The sequence below is a fragment of the Zeugodacus cucurbitae genome, chromosome 4 (genome assembly GCF_028554725.1).
Source record: "Zeugodacus cucurbitae isolate PBARC_wt_2022May chromosome 4, idZeuCucr1.2, whole genome shotgun sequence".
NCBI lineage: Eukaryota > Metazoa > Arthropoda > Insecta > Diptera > Tephritidae > Zeugodacus > Zeugodacus cucurbitae.
In genome coordinates, this window is record NC_071669.1 from 37,293,216 (window position 1) to 37,314,253 (window position 21,038).

The window sequence follows — 21,038 nt, forward strand, 5'->3', positions numbered from 1 at the left end:
AATGACCCTAAAGAGTCTTTGCAAAGTAAATTTTATTAAATCGCTTAACAAATATATTTTCGCCGGATAATTTAAATATTGGCTGGATTTTCAGAAGTTGGCATTACTGATTTGTGTTTTGCCGGTTGGGTGATAATTAGAAATACAGCTGATTTGCAAAATAAAATTTTATTTTTACTACGCTTTTCAACAATTTGTTGAATCTTTTTAAGTTTAGCTTGTGTTTAAGTGAAAATGTCTTCAGATATGTTAACGGTTGCGTCTGGTTCACCGAACCCGCTAATTTCACTAAACAGCAAGCGATGGAACAGTTTGCGTCACATACTAGAGCGACCAGGACCATTTTGCAAATCTGACTTCACTGCATCTGGCGAAAACTTGGAAACCTTACAAACTATGCTTAAAGTTCTTGTCATCGGTAAAAAGATAATTTTCTATTATATTGAATTGGAGACACATATTTTATACTATTGTATATTTGTAGGTGCTGGTGGTCTTGGGTGTGAATTATTAAAAGATCTTGCTATGATGGGTTTTGGCAATTTGCATGTCATAGATATGGACACAATTGAGTTGTCGAATTTGAATCGCCAGTTCCTTTTCAGACGCAAGGACCTAGGATTATCAAAAGCGGAGTGTGCTGCACATTTTATAAATGAACGTGTACCCACTTGTCATGTGACGTCACATTTTGCTAAAATCCAAGACTTTGATGAAAGTTTTTATTCACAATTTCACATTATTGTGTGTGGATTAGATTCCATTGTTGCGCGTCGTTGGATAAACGGTATGCTTATTTCTATGTTGGAATACAATGAGGACGGTAGTGTTGATCCCTCTACGATAATACCATTGATTGACGGTGGCACGGAAGGTTTTAAAGGAAATGCGCGTGTAATCCTGCCTGGACTCACGTCGTGTATCGAGTGCACATTAGATTTGTTTCCACCACAGGTCACATATCCTTTGTGCACAATAGCCAATACACCGCGCTTGCCAGAGCACTGCATAGAATACGTGAAAATAATCCAATGGGAAAAGGAGAATCCGTTTAGTGCACCACTAGATGGCGATGATCCGCAACATGTAGCATGGGTATACGAGCGTTCTTTAGAGCGCGCCAATCAATACAATATTTCGGGCATAACGTATAGGTAAGTGAACGTTTAAATGAGAATAGCAAGAAGAAAGAAAATAAGTATGTATGTGTTTTCTTTTTGAATAATATTGACATTGGCAGGTTAGTGCAAGGCGTCATTAAAAACATCATTCCAGCTGTTGCAAGCACCAACGCTGTCATTGCGGCAGCTTGTGCCACTGAGGTAAATGTAAAAAAAATTTATTTCTTTAGCTATGAGGTAATAACAGCTATTTCTTACAAGGTTTTCAAATTGGGCACGAGTTGCTACGATAATATGAACAACTACATGAATTTTAACGACATCGAAGGCATTTACACTTATACTTACCCACCGGAAAAAAGTGATACTTGCTTGGCTTGCAGCAATACACCGCAAGATTTGAATGTCGATGACCCGAACACAACCACACTTGATGATTTAATTAAAATACTTTGTGAAAGTCAGCGCTTTCAATTGAAGAGTCCAGGTAAGCATTCAACAAAGCATCTTTAAAATGGAGACAATAACGAATGGTTTCTATTGCACAGGCTTAACTACCATCATAGATGGTAAAAATAAAACACTGTATATATCAGCAGTTAAGAGTATAGAGCTACAAACACGTGCAAATCTCACGATGTCTCTGGCTGAGTTGGGGCTTTATGATGGAGCGAGCATTATGGTCAGTGATGTCAATATGCCAACCACATTAACATTAATATTAAAATATCATCCCAATGAAGTGGAAATGAAATGAGCAACTGGTTTTAAATCAGTAAATACATGATTTATATTATCGTTAATGTCGAAATTATGAACTCCAATGAATTTAACATCAATGAACTAAACTAATAACTTAAAATCATACTGAAGCGGAACTGTGTAATTATTCACTTATCTCATCTATAACGGGTACATTTTGCAGTTCAGAGCATTTACGCTTCCACAGTAACAGTTGCTCCTTTAGTACCTTCTCCTTGGCTGCCGCACGTGTAAGTAGAACTTTCGCTTTTTGCAAAAGTTGTGTTTTTTTACTAAGTTGTTCCTTAATGAAAGCCAGCTCGTCATTAGGGTGTGGGATATTCTGTGGAGATATAAAATACAAATTTCTTTATCATACACAGTAAACTGCAGATGCGGAAATCAGTTCAGCCAACCTTGCTGCAAATTTTGCATTTCGCCTTCTTATTTAACTCGTCCTGCAAAGCAGCCACCTTATCCAGCGATTCCGAGTACAATTTTTGTAACCTACATAAATCCGCATTCGATGATTCATGTACACTCTGAAAATATAAGAAATAAGGAAAGGCTAAGTTCGGGTGCAACCGAACATTTTATACTCTCGCAATTTATTGATCTAGTTTGATTAACTTAACACACAATATGTCCCATATAGCCGACATAAAGTCCAATAGAATAAAGAAAATAATCATATATAATATATGAGGGCTGAGGTAATTCGTGAACCGATTTCAGTCATTTTCACCACCAAGGTACACTATAGCCAATATTATACGCTCACTTCATTGCTCTTACATATTAGCCGATAATTCCATGTCAAACTCGTTTAGTTTTATGATTTTACAACTTATTCTCTCTTTGCAACATGTTGCGAGAGTATAAAATCCTCAATATTACAGATATGTACATACGCCGTCGTATTACGGGTTTTACTCACTCGAGATTCACACGATCGTCGCCCGTCTTTGAGGTATTTATTTTCTGAGCGCAGCTTCTCCACAATACCGCGTAATGAAAGTATGGTTTGCTCTGCTGACTGACCCAGCTGCGTGTTCACTTTGATACCCGAACATTTACATAATTCACGGCGTGCCTCAGATTGCGCCATTTCCTCTTTTAGAGCAATTATGTAACTGTGGAATAATGGATGCTGAAATTGATTTCTCTAAGGTATGTATGAACGAACTACACTCACTCCTCCAGATATTTGATGCGCTTTTGTAAACGCTCTGTTCCATCGCCCTGTCGTAGCAGATCATTGTCAAGTTGCAGCTGCAGATTTTTGGCCTCCAAACGTATATTCTGCGCTTCAATCTCTGACAATTTCTCCTGTAACTTCTCCATTTCGATCGTGAGCGCGTTGTTGCCCTTGCCCTCCAGCTCCATGGCAAGAATTTTACGCTGCTGCAGTTCGAGCCGCGCTTTAAGCGCCTCAATCAACTCCGCATGCGGTTGATTTTTATCTGTCGCAGAGTCGACTAATCGTGCTGTCGCCGCGTAGAAATGTGTTTCGATATGCTTATGACGGTTAATCGCGCTGTGGATTGGGGAACTGCATTCGCTGCTTGCGCCAGTATATGTTTCCGGACTTTCTGACGGTGTGTACTTGCAGCCTCCGGGTTGCAGATTCGGGCAAGACGGTGTGCGACAGCATTTCATGGCTTGCATTCCCGCATTTTGGTTTGTTCGGCCGTGTCTTAGCTCGTGTGCTTGCTTCTCCTTCTCCAAGCGAGCGATCATGTTGCGTGCTGACTGCAAAAGTGCACGCGTCTTCTCCAAAGTGCCTTCTGTCTCCTCGTATTTAGCTTTGAATTTCTCGGCATTCTGTTGCCAGCGTTTCTGTTTCTCCCACAAACCCACTTCGGAAGCACATTTCGCGCGTTTGGCTTCGAGTGCGATCTGCTGCCGTTGTATTTGTGTGCGTGCATCCTCCAGGTCCAGTTCGAGTGTCTGTATTCTCTTTTGCAGGTTTTCCGTTTTAACCCGCGCGTTCAGTTCGGTTTTAATGGATACCACAGGTCGTTTTATGAGTTGATTGCGAAGTGACTGATTCTGCTCCCGTGCTTGCTTCTCTCTCTGTGTCAAGTTGGTGATTTGTCGTCGTAGTGCTTCGACTTGTGTGTGGTAAATTTTGTTTGTTGCTTCAGTGCGTGTAAGATCGGCATGTAGTTTGGCTATCTGGTCCGCCGAATAGCTGGAAGAATCTTTAATAAAGCGTTGTTGGTCATCCTGAGAGGTGAGAGGGAAAATAGTATTGACCAACAGTGAAATTTGTATAATTAGTTATAAAAATGTACTTATTACATGGAAATTATTAAGCGTCTCCGTCAGGTCATTGATGTGCTTCTCCTTCTCCTCCAGCAGCGTTCTCATTTGCTCAAGTTCCGGATTCACAGAACACTCCAATGCTTTTTCACGCTCCTCATAAAGACTAACCCTACAATAAATATTTTTTGTTTTTTTTTTTTGCAAACAAGTAAACGATTATGTACATGTATAGATATGTGGAACTTACTTCTCTTTCAGTAATGTTAGTTCTTCGTCCTTAACTGATAATGCTTTTTCCCAATAGCTGGCTTTCTCCTTCAACTCTTTGATTTGCTTAAGCAATGTTGTTGTCTCTTTTAATGACTCTGTGTCCTGCTTCTCTAACTGCTCGTTATTCTCTTCCTTTGAGGATTCAGGCTCTCGTCTTTTGGGCGTACCATCTGTTACTCCAGCAGGCTCTTGTTGGAACATTTCTTCGATTTTCTCATCAGTCAGCTCATTTAAACTATTATCACCGCTATCTTCACCACCACCGCCAACTGCGCCTGTAGCAAGATCAAGCTTTTCTGCAGAATTTCTTCGTATACTCGTAACCTCCAGTTTAGTCTTTAATTCGAGTATTTCAATATCTTTCGTTTTGATGTTAAAGTTTAAATTCGTAATTGTGTTCTTTAGATCCTCTATGTCATTGTTGAGCTTCGTAGTGGTAATTTGAACTTGCTCGCGTTCGGTTTGTAAGAGATCTTGATATTTGCTTATGGATTTATCTTTTTCACTAAGTAATGTTTGGAATGAGAGTATTGTTTTCTGTGAAGCCCAAAATTAAATGATATGAAATTAATTAAATTTAAGGTTCTGCATTAGTAAATTAGTATATTTACTTCAATGATATCGCTCTTCGATGCCGTTTCAGCAGTTGCTATAGTTTCGCTTCCTTGCTGCTTCGAAGACTTACATATATGCAGCTCACCTTGGAGTTCTTCAATGCGTTTATTAGATGTCAAAAGTCTGGAAATGGGATCAATGTGAGTGAAGAGGGTAATCTACTGACTACTCTTGAACCCATTACTGTGAGTTCAAGCCCCTCTAGTGGTGTTTAAAAGAGTTGTTAGTCTACTACACTCAAAGATTGTCAGTAGATCCCCGAATAAACATATAGCAAAGATAAGGTAATTTAAGAAAGTACTAAGATGGTTCATAACAAAGAACTGTCTTCATTATTTGACTTTACGAAATCGAGTTATGCATGCTAAGCTGACATCACTCCTAATTTTGTCTTTCTACATACCAAAAATCCAGTCAAATATAGAAATTAATAAATATATAGTGAACTTACGCATTCTTGCACTCCTTCAGATCAATATCTCGTTTTTGCATTTGCTCTTTCATTTCCATAATACGCTGTTCAAGTACTTTGGCCGAGTTTTCATCTTGCGGCTTCGTCGTCATTGAAGTTTCGGTTTGCACACTTTGGCATTCCATCTCATTGCAGGGTGTTTGTACTATGGCGTCTATAGTTTCTTTACTCAACACAGCAACAGCAGGCTTCGCTGTTTGCTCTTCTTGCTCTGTAGAGATCTCTTGATGTATTGGCTCCTTGCAACTAGGCTCCAAGTTAGTGGCTTCACTGTCTCTGGACATCAATTTATCCGACATTTCATGGTCTTCCTTCTTGACTTCACCCGAGCTTGTTGTTTCTTTTACCACACTTGTTTGCGTTGTGGCATCTGTCTTCTCTATACGTCGTACAGGCGAGCCGATGGGCGAGAGATTTTTATCTAATATTTCCGCAGTTGATTTCCTCCTGACTGTATTTGGTGTTGTGCTTGTCGATAACTTTCGTTCAGCTGGTACCGGGGTTTCGGTATTGGTGGCTACATTATTCTGTGTCGGAATTAAAGTATCCTTTTCTTTAACTTTCTCATCAGCTGGAGTTATTGTGCTGTTGTCCGTTTCATTTATCTGAAAAAGCGCTGAAATTGTTTGCCAGTGTTCCGTTTCTTTCGCGGAACTTATTCGTTGCTCCAACAGCTCTTCATGCAGGGAATCATAACGCTTTTGCAGATCATGTAAGTTTCCTTCTAGTATCTTGCATTGTGTTTCTGCCTTTATGATCTGAAAGATGTGTTATTTTATGATATCAATAACTGTATATTTCAGAGTATTTTCTCTTACTTCATACCTTAATTAAATTATGTGACTCATCCACGACTCCATTATCGGGTTTTAATTTAGTGATAACTGAATCTTTAACAAACTCTATGAACTCGTCCTCTTTAGTGTTTTCACTTTTTCGAAGAGACATCTTCACAAATTTGGTATATGCAAAAATATAGTTTGTCAGGAAGATGAGAGGTGTAAATTTAGCATATTTCTCCCGCAAGGTAAAAAGTGACTTTTGTAGAAACCTAGCAAGTTGTTAAATGTACTCAAATTGAAACATATATAGTTCACTTATATAATCTCACCTAATTTTTACTTCCTTGGCATGACATTCCTTTTGAAAACGTTCGGATAGTTCGACTGACTTTTGTTCCTTTGCGATTACATCACGCTCTAAGAGGGCGCATCTTTGCTTCAGTTGGTCAAAGTCAAAGTGCAAATTCGACAGCTCCTGTTTACCTGTTAGATAATAGAAATATGTAAGTAATGGGTGATCCAAGTAGAGGTCCTTTTTTCAATAGCCTTTTTTGACAGAACACGCGTGAATCGTGTGAAGCTGTGATGTTATTATTGTTTGGCATTTCATCATGAAAAGACTTACGCCTGAACTACGTTTACAAATTGTTATTACGAAAAATCACGTTCTGTAAAGAATATGTTTCGCGCGCTTTGGTCAACTTATGGACAACATAATTGGCCTACTGAGCGTTCTATTCGCAACACAAACACCCATTTTAAGACCCAGCATTCATTCGGTCTAACAGACCACGTCCAGTACGCAGTAAAGAAAGTATAGCAGCCGTATATGAGAGTGTGTACGAAGACCGTAGATAGTCGATTTGGCGCCGTTCGCAGCAACTCGGACTGACGTATGGAACAACTTGGCGCATTTCACGTCGAGATCTTAAATTGAAAGCGTACAAAATATAGCTTGTGCAAGAACTAAAGACGCTCGACCTTCTCAAGCGACATCACTTCACTCTATCAACTCTTGAAAAGTTCAAAGAAAATTCGACGTTTTCGAGCTAAATTCAGCGATGAGGTCCATTTCTGGCTCAATGGCTATGTAGATATTCAAGAGCTGACATTTCATCCAGAAAAAACAACGGTTTGGTGTGGTTTGTGGGCCGGTGAGGTCATCGGTTCATATTTCTTTCATAATGTTTTGCCGGTGAGAACGTAACCGTCGTCGACCGTTATCGCGCCATGATAACCGCCTATTTGATGTCTGAAATTAAAGTTCATGTTCATTTCAACAAGACGACGCCAATCCCCATACATCGCATCAATCAATGGATTTATTGAGAGCACACTTCGGTGATTGGCCACCAAGATCGTGTGATATCGGTTGGATTTTTTCTTGTGTTGACCTAAGTAATTCAACACAGAGGTAGTTCAGTGTGCAGATTAGCTATGTATTAGATATTCTAAAGCTTTCTTCGGTGAACCACAAATATTATACCCGACCATTACAAAAAAAAAAAAAACACTTACCATTGTCAAGTTCCCGTTGCATTTTCGCCAACAGTAGCTTTTCTTCCGTATTGCTCTGCAGATCGGCGACTAGATGTCGCAAGTTAACGTGGTTATCTGTGATCTCGTTCAAAAGCTTTTGTTGTGATTGTATCTGGCATTGTGCAATCTCCAGTAATCTCTCTAGTTGTGCTGATTTTTTCAGTGATTCTTCTCGTTGCTGCTGTGCCTCGTTTAGTGCCGTTTGTAACCCTTGATATTCCTCAACGGTTAAATGGTCCAACTGTAGACTTTCATCTATGATACCGTAATCTGCACATATGTCCGGAACGCGAAGCTCATCGTTCAATTTGCCCGCCAAAAGCTGTTCAATAATAAACGCTAGTTGTGCCCTAAGGTTTGTATTCTCTGCTACTACTTGTAAGTAGTCTTCCTTGCTGTAGTTTCCGGCATTCACTAGATGTGTGTGCTGTACTTCGAGACAAGTCAATTTATCCTTGAGGGTGCTCAATTCCTTGTGTAATGTTGCCACATGTTCGATATAACGCAACTCATTTCGTTTGGAATCGTTTAGCGTGTTGTCATATTCTTCGCGCATGAAAGCATAAGAACTCTTTTCTTTGTTAAGCTCTAGCTGTACACTGACAAGTTGTTTACTCAATTCTGCTAAATGTCGTGACTGTTCGATGTCACTTGCTTTCATTTGCTGTTGCAGTTCTTCAAAAGCCTGACGGTAGATTTTCAATTCGGTTTTTTGCAATTCGAGATCGCGTGAGTCGGCATCGCCCACCGTTGAACCAACTTCTACTATTGGTAGCTCGCTCTGTACAATATTCTTGTTCGGCGTAGTCGGACGCGTGGAAGAGTCCAATGGTTGAGGTAAATTGAAAGTTAAATCTTCCTCAAAGCCTTTGCGTAATTCGCTACCTTCACGCATGCTTTCCACAGAACTGAGTTCGTCTGTTTCTTCCGCAGCCAGTGTTTGCTGTGGTTGCTCTTTTATTAGTGTACGTAAAGCCTCTTCACGTGCTTTTAAAGCTTGTAATTCATTCTGCAGTCGTTTCGGCGTATTTGGCACCGAACTAGTGCGCAATGCTTCGAGCAGTCGGTAGAGCATTTCCGTGTCGATGGTGATGTGATCGGAGGAAGCTAAAAATAAAAAGATAGAATTGTTCTTCAGATATTAATTGAATAGTCAATGCAAATAAATGTACCATCATATTCACGTAGCTTTTCTAGGATCTCAAACATGCCAGCCCGCAGAGTGTCATTTTCATCGAGTACATCTTGATATTTCAGTTGACTGGTGGCTATAAACGCACTGGATTCATCTGGTATCTATTGAAGATATACATACACATATACATACATATTTTTTTGATATATAAATGATAAAGTTATTATTACATTCACATCGAGTGACAATTTACAGTTCGTGCAGAACTTAACCTGTGCACTGATTTCGCCATTGTTCGCATTTACACTATCTGTAACTTCGCCGACTTCACTAGGAATGCGCAGACTGTCCAATGTAGCTCTTTCTTCTTCAGCTTCAGCGGATTTTGAGGATTGCTTTTGTGACGCCAACAACTCCTTCCTACAATTAAATATGTAAATAAGAATAGCAAATATTATTGAAAGTATAGCTTTTCTTACCTTAAATCACTCTTCTCTAACTTCAGCTGAAGACGCATTTCCTCTGAGGCGCGCAGCTTCAAAGTCAACCTTTCTATCATTTTATCTTTGTTGCGTTCTTTGGCTACCAAGTTTTTCGCCGATATCACCATGTCATCAGGTATATTCAAACGTCTGCGCAATATGCCATTTTCATGTGCTATTTCGTGCATCGAATTGAGCTCCATTATAAGCGCGCGTATTTGTTTGTCACGTGAGATCACCTTCTGTTCCAGTGCAGTGCACTTACGTAATGCCTTTACTAGACCATCCTCGCCTCGCTGGTAGGCATCCAGTGCTGAAATTGCTTGCAGTGCTTGTTTGGATTTAAGCGCATTATCTTCCTCACTACGCTCTAACATTTCTGAGAGTTCGCGACAACGTTCATTTGCCGCTTGAAGAGATTCCTCAATTGTCTTACAGCAGGCACGACTTTTATTTGGATTACGCGCTTCTTCCTTTTCGGCGGATAGTTGGTTCATTAGTCTTGTGGAAGACATCATTTCTTCGGCCAAATATTTAATCTTGGACTCAAGAGACTCGATATGTTTATCGCGTGATTCGAGGGCCTGTAATAGAGTAGATTTAAAGTTATATTATTAAGAACAGACAGTATGAAACAACTTTCGACAAACAAACAACCCAAACTTCAAAAAATTCTATTTCTGAGATTGAAAATACTGACAATACACTAATGAGAAAAAAGATGATTTTAGTTACATGTAAAAGCTTGGTGGTTTCCTCATCGTTATCGCTATTAATGGTATTTTTTCCTAGAGCATACTTTTCAGGGCACGGTGTATTCTCCGACAGGCTTGCCGTTTCTCCAACTATTTCGAGACGCGCGCGCAGCTTTTTCACTTCCTTATCCTTCATATCCAACATATTTTTCCATGATTGCGCTTTGATTTCTAGCTTTTCAATGAAAGTCTTCAAATCTCTTTCACTTTTCTCCCGTTCTTCCTCGAGATAAGTAATATTGCCTTCAAGGCGGGCAATTTCAATATTAAGTTCATTTACGGTTTCTTTTAACGCCTTCCGTTCGCTGTCGACAAGGGTTACATCAGCGCTAAGTTGTAGCAGCTTTGTTTTGTTCTGTTGCAACTCTGTTTCACATTCGATGATAGTTTTGGACTGGGCGATATTTTGATTTTGAAGCGCCTATAAGAAAATGTTACCAAAAGAGTTCCTACAGATTATTCATACAAAATTATATTGTCAAACCTCTATTTCGCGCAGTAAACGTTTTATGTGCTTATTCTTTGAATTGATATTTCGTAGCAGATCCTCTTGTTTGTCCAACTCTGATAGTGGATCGGAGGAGTCCTTGTCGCTAACCTCGCTTGCAGCAGATTGAGCGGCCTCTTGTAAGCGTTTTTGAAGTTGAAAAATATCTTCAGTAAGCTATTGGGAGATATGTAGACTTTATTAGGTGTACATTTATATATAAGAGTCCTAATACCTGCTTGACTTTGGCTTTCAGCTCTGTTTTTTCATCATCGAGTCTTGCCAACATAACCTTAAGTCTTTCATTCTCATCCACCAACCGTTCGTTATATCTATCATCTATAAAAAGTACCAAATGCCACAGAATACTATAAATCCCAGTTATTTGTTGCTTTTGCTTACCATCACTGCTCTCTTTATCTTCTAGTTGCGACTTTAAGGTTACTACCTGTTCGCCTTTATACTGCAATACAGCCAAGGAGACTTCCAAAGTGCGGCGTAAAGACTTCTTGGGTATCTCTTCTATGGACACAATTAGCTGCAGTAAAGTTTCATATAATTCCTCCTTTTGTTTCGTATTAAAGTCGCGAAATTTACGTGCCGAGACTAATTCTGATATTTCCATTTTCTTTTACTCTTATTATTTTGAAATTATATTTGCGCTTGTTATTTCTGCTGATTTTTTGTGCGCGTTTAGTTTTTCTGGTTGTGACAATGACAGCGTCAATGACATCAAATGATTCGTCGTCCTGGTAACCACTGGTAAACAAAAACCGAAACAAAAAACAAAACCGCTAGCTTGTTTTTGACCATGGAGTAGCCCTGTTAGCAGGGGTGTTTTGGTGTAAGGGTGACATTTTTCTCACATTTTTCGTATGCTAGGCGAAAATAATATCAAACTTTAACTAAGTTTTTAAATTTTTGCAAAATACTTCCAAAATGTATATTTGTTTCTCTACCGCTTTATTCCAACATCTTAAAATAGTCTAAATATATATTGGGATATGTACCTCGTATACTATAATCAGAACGGAATGAGGTCTGTTGTGCCTTGCGTACACAGTGAAATATCTTCATGAAACTTGCTTTCACACAAACAATAACCATGCCCACCTTCCTAATAACGGTGCTGTTGAGGCCATTCAAGTTTTAATAATTCGCTGTAGACAACACAGAAGAATATTGGTACTTGCTGGTAAGGGCGATATAATCGTCGTTAATGTGATTCAAATGGAAATGTTATTAAATTCGTCAAAATTTGCACCAGAATCCTACCTTTCAATATATAACTCCTATATAGAAATCGGTCAATGTCAAAAAAGAGATTTCATTTCAGTCCGCCTCTTCATACTATTTAGAAATAATGAGTTATAAACAAGTGGTGCAATTTATAAACAAAACAATAAAAACGAGTTTATCTAGAAATTATGTGTTTCAAAGCTCTTATTATTTGATTTACGATAAATAATTTACAAAGCAAAAGTGACAGTTCTCACGCCTTTGGATAACATACAGGATTGCAATTTATATTAGAATTGTTATTTTAAGACCTTTTTTCATGATGAAAAAATTATTGCTATAGGTTTATTTTACTTATTATTATATGAAAGTACAACATTTGAAGGATACTTAAAAAAAGTTTTATCGAAAAAAAGCGAGGAATAACGGATTTATCGTCGATCTCTGCAGGCACCTCGAAAAAAAGTGTTTGTGCGGTGACCAGCCCACAGCATCACTGGATCATCCGAAACCAAAAAATCAAAATGCTTTCTTTAGTTTATTAGTTTATATTTCAATTGACGTCGAGTTTTTTTTTAATTTTTAAATTTTTAAATTTTTGGTACCATTTTCAAGCCAAAATAACGATTTTAGACGAAAAAATCGACCTATTTGTTATTGTAAAATTGTTAGTAATTCAAATTTTTGGAAAAACTCGACGTCATTCGAGAGCTATATACATGTAGAATATTTGTTCAAAATTTCAAAACGATCGATGCAGTAGTTTTTTCTGTAGGCTGGTCACCGACTTTAAAAATGACATATTTGGGAAAATCGATTCAAAGTTTTGTACACTCAGCGCAGATAGCTGGAGGTACCGTTATTCAACCTGCTGTAACTTCGTTAGTTTTTCTCCGAATGACCTAAAACATTAACACAATATTCTTGAAATGTTGATGGTTCAGAAAAAAAAAATTAAAAAAAAACCTTAATGAGTATAGAATCGCGGATGTGTCGTTGATAGATACAGACTATTTGTGGTATGTTGATTGTAGATTGTACAATATCTTAGATGTAGCAGAAAAGACAAAGACAACAACCACCTCGAATGTCAATAAGTCCAAGACTAATCATCTCAAAACATTGTGGTGTGTTTTATTCGTTAAAAGCGCTAGTAAAAGAAAAATAGAAGCCTGAGGACCAAGGAAGGCAACTAATAAATCGTAATAAGCATATTAAGAGAGTATAATATATTTGGATTCTCTTACATCTAGTTTCAAAATTCCATGTAAACACCCTGAAAATTTCAAATCAATCCGACGGTTATTTTTTAGGTTACATGCATAATTGTAACGATGCGTCAGAGCATTTGAAAATAGCACGCCGGACTTTAATCTTCTTTTTCTCAAAACTGTGTTTTGAAAGTCGGTGACCAAGATTTCTCAGAATGGTTGAACCGATTAGTCTCAAAGTTTTAAACAGGCTTCTAAACTACATTTTCTAGTACTTAATCGAAGCTTTTTATTACCGATACAATTTTTTTTGTTTTATGTATACATCAACTTTTATTTTTAGAAATAAAAAAATATTCAATAATCTTTAAAGTTACCATAATACGTGTACAAATTCTTAGAATAAAAAATTTAGAAGTTTTCTAATTTTTTAGGGCTTCTAACTAGATGTAACCCGCAAAATGATTGCTCATGGTGTTGCAATGGTGTTTATCACATTGCTTCATTAATTTATTTAAATCCATTATATAGTAAAATAATTGTGCTTCTCTCAAAAAGGGAAAAAGTTCAATTGGTTTTAGGTCCTAGAACTTTAAACACAATTTCTCGTGCTAACGTGCAATAACACTTTAATAAAAAAACTCTTAAAAAACTCTAAAAACGTACAATTTAGCTCTTATATACAGAACATGAAAACCAGTGTTCTTTTAAGTCGGTGCTTTTGAGGAAATACCAGAAAATTGATAAAAAATATTTATTTTATTTATTTCCAACTGGGTATGAGCGTGATGATAAGTATACACCTACAACAATAATAAACCCGCCTATATGTATATTACTGTTTTTGAACAATCAAAACACCCACAAATTGCCATTGCTGAGGATTTAATATTAGTGTCGCAATTATCATTCTCAAATGCACTCGGAGCGTAGCATTTATAACAGAATTGAAAGCATAAATTCAAAGGTGTTTAACTTAACAAGTGTATGAACAGTTTATAGAAGAAGTGAGACAGACGTGTAAAAATGCTTAGTCGGAATAAGTTACGTGAAATTTTGTCGAAGCATCAACAGGCTTTCCAGGGAAGCAAAGTTATACCGCCAAAAACTCCAAATGAAAGGACCAAAACTGCAAATCCGGGAAAGCCGAGTAAGAAAATATTTCTGGAGAATATAGAGGATAGTGATGCAGTGAACCCTAATGGACTGATCGAACGGCGTACGCCAATTGAGTATTTCACGTATAAGGAAAATGATTTTCATTACAAAAAGCCGACCGAGCATACTGATTACAGCAAACTGGACATCTTTCATCGCGCAGTTAGCCCAAGTGAGTTTCAATAAGATGTACAAACAAAGAAATGTGATTTTTTTAAATTTCGCAGTTTTTCCTAGGCATTTGGTTTCAAAACTTCATTTCATTTCATTTCATTTCATTTTTGTATCAGAATTTTATCAGAACCAAAAATTGTGTTCAATTTAAAGTCGGTTATGTTGAAAACTCCTAAAAATGCTTTAATTCAATAAGTCTTTGCGACATTCTAAATAAATCCAAATAAGATGCGTTCCTTCTAACAGTATGTGCCTGTGCCAAAAATCGGCAAAATCAGGCCAATATTTCCTCTAGACCCCGTATACTTCATATACGGTTTTCAAAGTTCCTGTGGAATTTATACCGTATATATCGGTTAATATGTAGAATTTTAAATTTAAGTCAACGTAAAATCTTGGATATAATGTAGCTTGCTGTCAAAAATGGTTGAAATCGGTCCAGAAATCACCTCAGTCCTCATAAACTATTACAGCGTACGCTCGAAAACGTGAACACCCAGACGCATTAACTCATTGATTATTGTATAATAAACTGGATTGGATAAACACTGCGTAATTCAGAGATGTCAAATGTGGGGAATAAGAACTGGCAATAGAGTGCTTTATTGTTGAAAGAAGAAGCCAAAACCCTGCATTTAAATGTGGAATTGCCTTATATTTTTGGGTTTTCAAAAACATGAACATTTCGGAAATGTGAACTGCTTTCGTTTTAATTAGTTCAGGTCTTCGAGCGTGCGCTATATACTAATTTTTGTTTACTAGTCGAACTTATTCCGATAATTTGGTTCAAATTGTGTGTTCTTGTAGTAAATATCTCTACAACTCTCTAAATGAGAAGTACAGAGATTGAAATCTAAAATATGGAGTCCGTCAGAGAGTCCGTTTGCCTTTTTATTAAGCCCCTTACCATTTAGACCTCGCAAAGTAAGTTTAAGTAAGGTATAAAAAATAGATAAACATATTAAAACTTAATTATATAAAAAAAAAACTTTCCATAGTCCTTATTATAGGTCAGTGTTTCTCATTAATGCCGGTTCAAGGGGTAGGACAGCCGAACCCGCGTAACGTCAGATTTTCTTTCAAAACCTTGCGGGTGCTGATCACTATGGTATTTTTAATTGCGAGCTCTGCACTAAATCTGGCGATGATGAGGCATTTGGCCAGAATTGGTGTAAATGCGAAAAATTTAGGTGAGCTTAATAACTATATCATTTCAATTTTAATCATCAGGATTTTAAACGTGTTTTATCTACTCGTATTTGTTTATTTTTTTTTTTTAACACAGTTGGCGTGGTATTTTTTACATGCGTACAATCATCGACGATACTGTTCCTTTCGCTAGCACAACGTTGGCCCCGGCTTATTCGGTTTTGGACACGCACTGAAATGATCTTCATAAGTAAGCCGTATGAAATGCCCAAACGTAATTTATCTACACGCGTCCGTCGAGCTGCGGTCACAATCATTTTCCTCTCAGCAGGTATCTTTTCTTTTTAATCTAATCTGCTTACCATATTTCTAACAAATTTTTTAACCAAATAATAACTGTGCAGTGGAACATTTGTTGTATCTGGCGTCAGCTGTAGTCTCGCAATATCGCAGAGCGAATCTCTGTGCCGCTTTGCAGAACAGCACAGTTCATTTTACATTCAAAGATTTCACCTACAAGAATTATGACTATGTGTACCAGCTCTTCCCCAACACAACACTGGTTGGCAGTCTGATTTTGGTGAGTGGCAGTTTTTGTCGTTCTTGAAAGAAAGGCCATACGCAAGTTGCTAGAAATATACCCGTAATAGACTTCGCAACTTCCATCGTGTGGATGATAATGACTTTTTAGATTATTCGATAATTCTAAAAGCATTAATTAGCATATACTTTTCCTTCCTTAGACCCCCGTTATTTTCATACATTTTATTTTTTAGGTGGTGAATTTCATATGCACTTTCGTTTGGAACTACATGGATCTCTTCATAATGATGATCGGTAAAGGCATCGCTTACCGCTTCGAGCAAATGAAGATGCGTATAAACAACTTGCTGGATAAGGTATAAAATGTATTGCGTATTTGTGCTTATAAATCCAATAATAAACTGGATTTCAGGAAGTGCCTGAGACGATTTTTATGGAGATAAGAGATCACTACGTGAAATTATTGGAATTGCTCGAATACGTCGATGAGGATTTATCAGGAATTATTTTGCTCTCTTGTGCTAATAACCTATATTTCGTTTGCTATCAATTGCTGAATATTTTCAAGTAAGTTGAGCACTTTGAATAATTATAAAACGATATAAAACGAGATTGACTAGAGTATAAATCTCGTTATACATCATTCACATATTGAATAGGAGAGTCTATTTAATTTATGCCATTTGTTTGTCCGACTCGCTAGTCTCATATCTTGGTGAATCACACAGATGTGTGAACTCTGTAGTAGTTCACTGTTTAGACTGCTCTTTGGACTCTTTTGTGTACAAGTGGATCCAACGCAATACGTTTAAAGCGTCAAACAGTACATACTTGTATGTTGGCCTTGCGAAAAGTTTACCCACACTTGTTAAGCTATTTTAATTGCTTATCAGAAGCGAAGAATTAAAAGCACAAAGTGTGTTAAAGTGCCGAAATACACATTTACGATTTACAGCTAATCTCTTCAATTCTTACCACACCAAAGCCAAAAGCTTTGGATTTGCATTAATTACTTTTTCACACATTTCTTTTACTTTTTCGACTCGGCGCTTCGTTCCGCTTTCCGTACATATATGTATGTATGTATATACAACGTCAATACGAATACGTGCATCATCTGAAGTAAATTGCGTTGGCCAATTAATTACGTGTACTTTTGGTTTTCGCTACTCTTCTTAATCGGTCGGACGGCTTTCGTTTTCCTAACAGCAGCATCCATCAATGACGAGGCAAAAGACGCTTTGGGTGTACTTAGGCGTGTGTCGGCGAAAACCTGGTGTGTTGAGGTGAGTAGATGAGCACGACAAAGTAAATCAATGTAAGCTAAAATGTTATGTGCTTATATGTATGGTGATATATTTAAGTATATGTATGTGTAAGGATATGTTGTTCCCAAACAAATTTCTTATTCCATTACTAATTAGTTCAATAAATAGTTTATTACAAACTTCAACAGAGAATTTCCCATCTATTCTTCATCCTTCTCTTTCTAACAGGTGGAACGTTTAATTTTTCAAATGGCAACTACGACGGTGGCCTTATCTGGGAAGAAATTCTATTTTTTAACCAGGCGTTTACTTTTCGGGGTGAGTATACGTACCCATATTTATACAAATTCTTGAATGCCATTATTTAAAAGAAAATAAAAGATTAGAAAGCTATCATATTAGATTAAACAATTGCAATTACGGATTTCTGAACTAAATCCACCTATTGAATGTAAACGAGAAAGTATAGATATAAATCAAAGATGGTGCAATATTGATAAGTATTTGGACTCTATTGTAGAAGGAAACTGAATTTCCTTTTGCCATTCCTTCCGTTTACGCAAACTAAGCTAATAGTTGTTGGGTGCAGCCCCACCGCTACCAGGTTCAATATATGTATATTTGTATCTCACAAGCTAACATTTCTCTCGACAACTTCATCATACAATATGAAAAGGAATGGGATCGGATGATTCCCACATCCTTGTAAGGTTCCTTACTTTTTTAAAGGAAAAAACATAGGAAGTTCAAATGTAATGGGGAATGTTTATTATCATACGAAAGAACATTATTTGGCATTTGGCATAATGATTATCTCTTTCAAAAGTTGGCCGCGCTTACCTCAGATGCTCCATTCATTGAGTCCAATTTTCGATAACTCGTTGAAGCCTTACGACTGGTAACTGACGAATGACACGCTTGATGTTTACCTCCAAGGCCTGAATAGTAGCGGGATTGTCCGCATAGACTTTAGACTTTACATATCCCCACGAAAGTATACAAGCCAAACGGAGTGATATCACATGATCTTGGTGGCCAATCGACCGGCTCAAAATGTAAAATTATCTGCCCACTGAAGTGTTCTCTGAATAAATCCATTGATTGACAAAAGCGCTAATTTTGCTTGTTTACGTAACCATGGAGCCAAAAATGGGTCTCATCGCTGAAAAGAATTTGGCTCGAAAACACCATACCTCAGTCGCTATTCGACCAAATTGATAACCTAAAAAAAGTCCGTATAAAAGTAATATTTTTCTTAAATATGAGAAGTACATATTATTTACAATGTACAAATCAAGCACCGCTGAATAATACGGAACGCGACATAAATCGTTTCACAAATAGTGCCTTCATTGGTGCCACATCCTAATCATCTAAAAATAGTCGAAATGGAAGTATACATTTCAACGAACGAATATGTCTGAATTTACGCAAAAATATCGGTCAATCTGTAAGATATGTTACTGAAACTGAGTGCGTATCTTTTCCTGATAATACGATCTGATGTTTAAAACGTATAACATCAGTCAGACCTTAAATCCAATTATGTAGTGAGTTTCGACTTTGGGTTGCCTTTATACCGTAAATATTGTTAAATATGTTTAATATTTCAGTAAAGTTAATCGGTAATGAATTCTTGGTCACGATGTGGCTTAGCACTGAATATGACTCCTAATATAATTTGATTTCTGTCCCCTTAGTTGAGTTTATATCGAACAATTATTTGATTAGCTTTACGAGTATGTTGTATAATAAGATAAATATATCAATGAAAGCAGGTGATCTTCAGTGACTGTTAAGAGAACCTTCTCGGTACTTATATGATATAGTCTTTGTACCTAATACTAAGTCGATTTAAAATTTTCTAAAGCTTGCAGTGTACGAATTTCATTTACGCTTATTACATGTAGCTTATTACAATACTTTATTGTTGTTATTTTAAGGTAAATCCAGTATACTAATTGAACCAACTGTTGTTGTGCATTTCCTTTTGTAATAATTGCACACATACTTATTTGCTATTGTTATTATTTTGTGCTCGTTTGCAGATGGCAGGCACCATTGTCACCTACGAATTGGTTTTGCTGCAATTCGATGAACCCAACCGTTCCAAAGGTCTACCACAGCTATGTGCTTAGAGCTTTAAGCACTTGCTGAGCGATATGACAACAAGGCACGCCCATTACAAGGAAATTTGAAGTAAACATGCAAACACATACACACAAACAACCACACACAACCGTCATCCCTACATGTCACCTGTGCTTGCATCGAGTAGATTTTCTGGTTCAAGTTTTATTATATCCGCTTGTGGTACCTAAGCGAGGAATGGTGAACCCCTTCTACTATAGTATCCGTATGAGTCTCGTAGCCCTTTTGCGGAGCATTGTCCTTGTTGCTATAGAAGTTGCTGCTGGTGATTTTGTTGTCATGTTTATCTGCGATTGTCACACGATTTAATTAGCAACATGGCAAGCAACGCCTCTGAGCAATTGCAACCGCATTCACACATGCGGACCGAATATTAATGCAAGGACAAAACTACAAGTGTACACATGCATGTATAAATATATCTGTATTTATGCATACGTATAAGTTATAAGCCAAGCATGCATACAAATCCACACACCGACGAGTTGATTAGAGAAGAGGGAGGGGAGAGTAATCATATTAACTGGAGTGCATGCAAAGTCGGCCAAAGGACCCTTCAAAGTGTTTACCTCAGTTTTGGCTTTTCATTCACGGTAAATTGTGAAATTTTTAAACAAAAGAAAATATAAATAAATAAATAACTCACTTACATACTCATATATCTTGTGTTTTTTATTTGCATGGACTCTTTATGCTAGGTGTAACATTCTGCACAAGGGTAGTTAGTCTTGGTCACCAAACGAATAATATCAAAGTTTTATACAAGCGTCTGAATTATATTTTCTAACACATAATCGAAGCTTTTTTATTTTTTTAGAAGTTGCCATTTTGTACAATTTTGTAGTTGTTGCAAACACAAAAGTATTCTATACTCTTTAAAGTTACCATAATATGAGTACAAATTTTTTGAATAATAAATTTAGGAGGAATTTAGGAAAAATGTTTCAAAGCCCTAATTTTTTAGAGCTCCTAAGTAGATGTAACCTCTTGACATTTAAGAGTCTGAGTCTCTCGGATAGTCTGATAAATTTGATGATTCCGTTTCTGTTATATATGTGAAATAAAGCCCATCGTATATTTGAATAACCTATAATTATGTATATGGGGCTAGGGGAAGTTATGATCTCTATTTTAACCATTTTTGGTACAGAGAGCATTATTAGAAGAAAAAGATTCACTCTCAATAACATAAAAAAATCTGAAAAGGCAGAAACAGTGGAAACAGTAACCACAGCTATAAATTTGCAGTTTTTTTTTAATACTCTCGCAACAAAGTTGCTAAGAGAGTGTTATAGTTTTATTCACCTAACGGTTGTTTGTAAGTCATAAAACTGAACGAGTTAGATATAGGGTTATATATGTCGAAATTATAAGGATAACGAGACGAGTTAAAATCCAGATGTCCGTCTGTCCGTCCGTCCGCACGTGTGTACAATGAATAACTTGAGTAAAAATATAGATAGATGCACCATAGGAAG

At 37.1% G+C, this 21,038-nt stretch overlaps 3 protein-coding genes across 3 annotated transcripts; 2 read left to right on the plus strand and 1 right to left on the minus strand.

Moving 5' to 3' along the window:
- The first annotated feature begins 70 nt into the window (after window positions 1-70).
- LOC105211578 (nedd8-activating enzyme E1 catalytic subunit) lies at window positions 71-1,993 on the plus strand. The gene is made up of 5 exons (XM_011183092.3): window positions 71-418; window positions 485-1,154; window positions 1,241-1,322; window positions 1,383-1,608; window positions 1,670-1,993. The coding sequence occupies exons 1-5, from the start codon at window positions 235-237 to the stop codon at window positions 1,876-1,878; spliced, it is 1,371 nt and encodes a 456-aa protein (XP_011181394.1). The 5' UTR covers window positions 71-234; the 3' UTR covers window positions 1,879-1,993.
- On the minus strand, window positions 1,466-12,216 carry LOC105211603 (centrosomal protein cep290). Its single transcript, XM_054229624.1, has 20 exons — window positions 11,943-12,216; window positions 11,678-11,859; window positions 11,070-11,545; window positions 10,903-11,006; window positions 10,665-10,844; window positions 10,161-10,601; window positions 9,423-10,009; window positions 9,174-9,363; window positions 8,981-9,104; window positions 7,788-8,915; window positions 6,599-6,752; window positions 6,313-6,538; window positions 5,467-6,245; window positions 5,012-5,138; window positions 4,378-4,937; window positions 4,167-4,299; window positions 3,058-4,091; window positions 2,800-2,995; window positions 2,279-2,404; window positions 1,466-2,205 (listed from the first exon to the last, which is right to left on the minus strand). The coding sequence occupies exons 3-20, from the start codon at window positions 11,290-11,292 to the stop codon at window positions 2,008-2,010; spliced, it is 6,510 nt and encodes a 2,169-aa protein (XP_054085599.1). The 5' UTR covers window positions 11,293-11,545; window positions 11,678-11,859; window positions 11,943-12,216; the 3' UTR covers window positions 1,466-2,007.
- Window positions 12,217-13,037: 821 nt separating this feature from the next.
- On the plus strand, window positions 13,038-20,230 carry LOC105211604 (gustatory receptor for sugar taste 64a). The gene is made up of 9 exons (XM_011183122.3): window positions 13,038-14,447; window positions 15,448-15,639; window positions 15,735-15,929; window positions 16,003-16,178; window positions 16,375-16,497; window positions 16,554-16,708; window positions 17,265-17,427; window positions 17,638-17,727; window positions 19,458-20,230. The coding sequence occupies exons 1-9, from the start codon at window positions 14,144-14,146 to the stop codon at window positions 19,545-19,547; spliced, it is 1,488 nt and encodes a 495-aa protein (XP_011181424.3). The 5' UTR covers window positions 13,038-14,143; the 3' UTR covers window positions 19,548-20,230.
- Window positions 20,231-21,038: the final 808 nt, after the last annotated feature.

Bases quoted from the DNA above. Each gene is read 5' to 3' on its own strand.
- LOC105211604 (XM_011183122.3), top strand. From the start codon at position 14,144: ATGCTTAGTCGGAATAAGTTACGTGAAATTTTGTCGAAGCATCAACAG. The intron at 15,640-15,734 runs GTGAGCTTAATA...TTTTTAACACAG, and splicing joins TGTAAATGCGAAAAATTTAG to TTGGCGTGGTATTTTTTACA. The intron at 17,728-19,457 runs GTGAGTATACGT...GCTCGTTTGCAG, and splicing joins CCAGGCGTTTACTTTTCGGG to ATGGCAGGCACCATTGTCAC.
- LOC105211578 (XM_011183092.3), top strand. From the start codon at position 235: ATGTCTTCAGATATGTTAACGGTTGCGTCTGGTTCACCGAACCCGCTA. The intron at 1,155-1,240 runs GTAAGTGAACGT...TGACATTGGCAG, and splicing joins ATTTCGGGCATAACGTATAG to GTTAGTGCAAGGCGTCATTA. The intron at 1,609-1,669 runs GTAAGCATTCAA...TCTATTGCACAG, and splicing joins CTTTCAATTGAAGAGTCCAG to GCTTAACTACCATCATAGAT.
- LOC105211603 (XM_054229624.1), bottom strand. From the start codon at position 11,292: ATGGAAATATCAGAATTAGTCTCGGCACGTAAATTTCGCGACTTTAAT. The intron at 10,010-10,160 runs GTAACTAAAATC...ACTCTATTACAG, and splicing joins AAACCACCAAGCTTTTACAT to GCCCTCGAATCACGCGATAA. The intron at 4,092-4,166 runs GTAATAAGTACA...CTCACCTCTCAG, and splicing joins AGACGCTTAATAATTTCCAT to GATGACCAACAACGCTTTAT.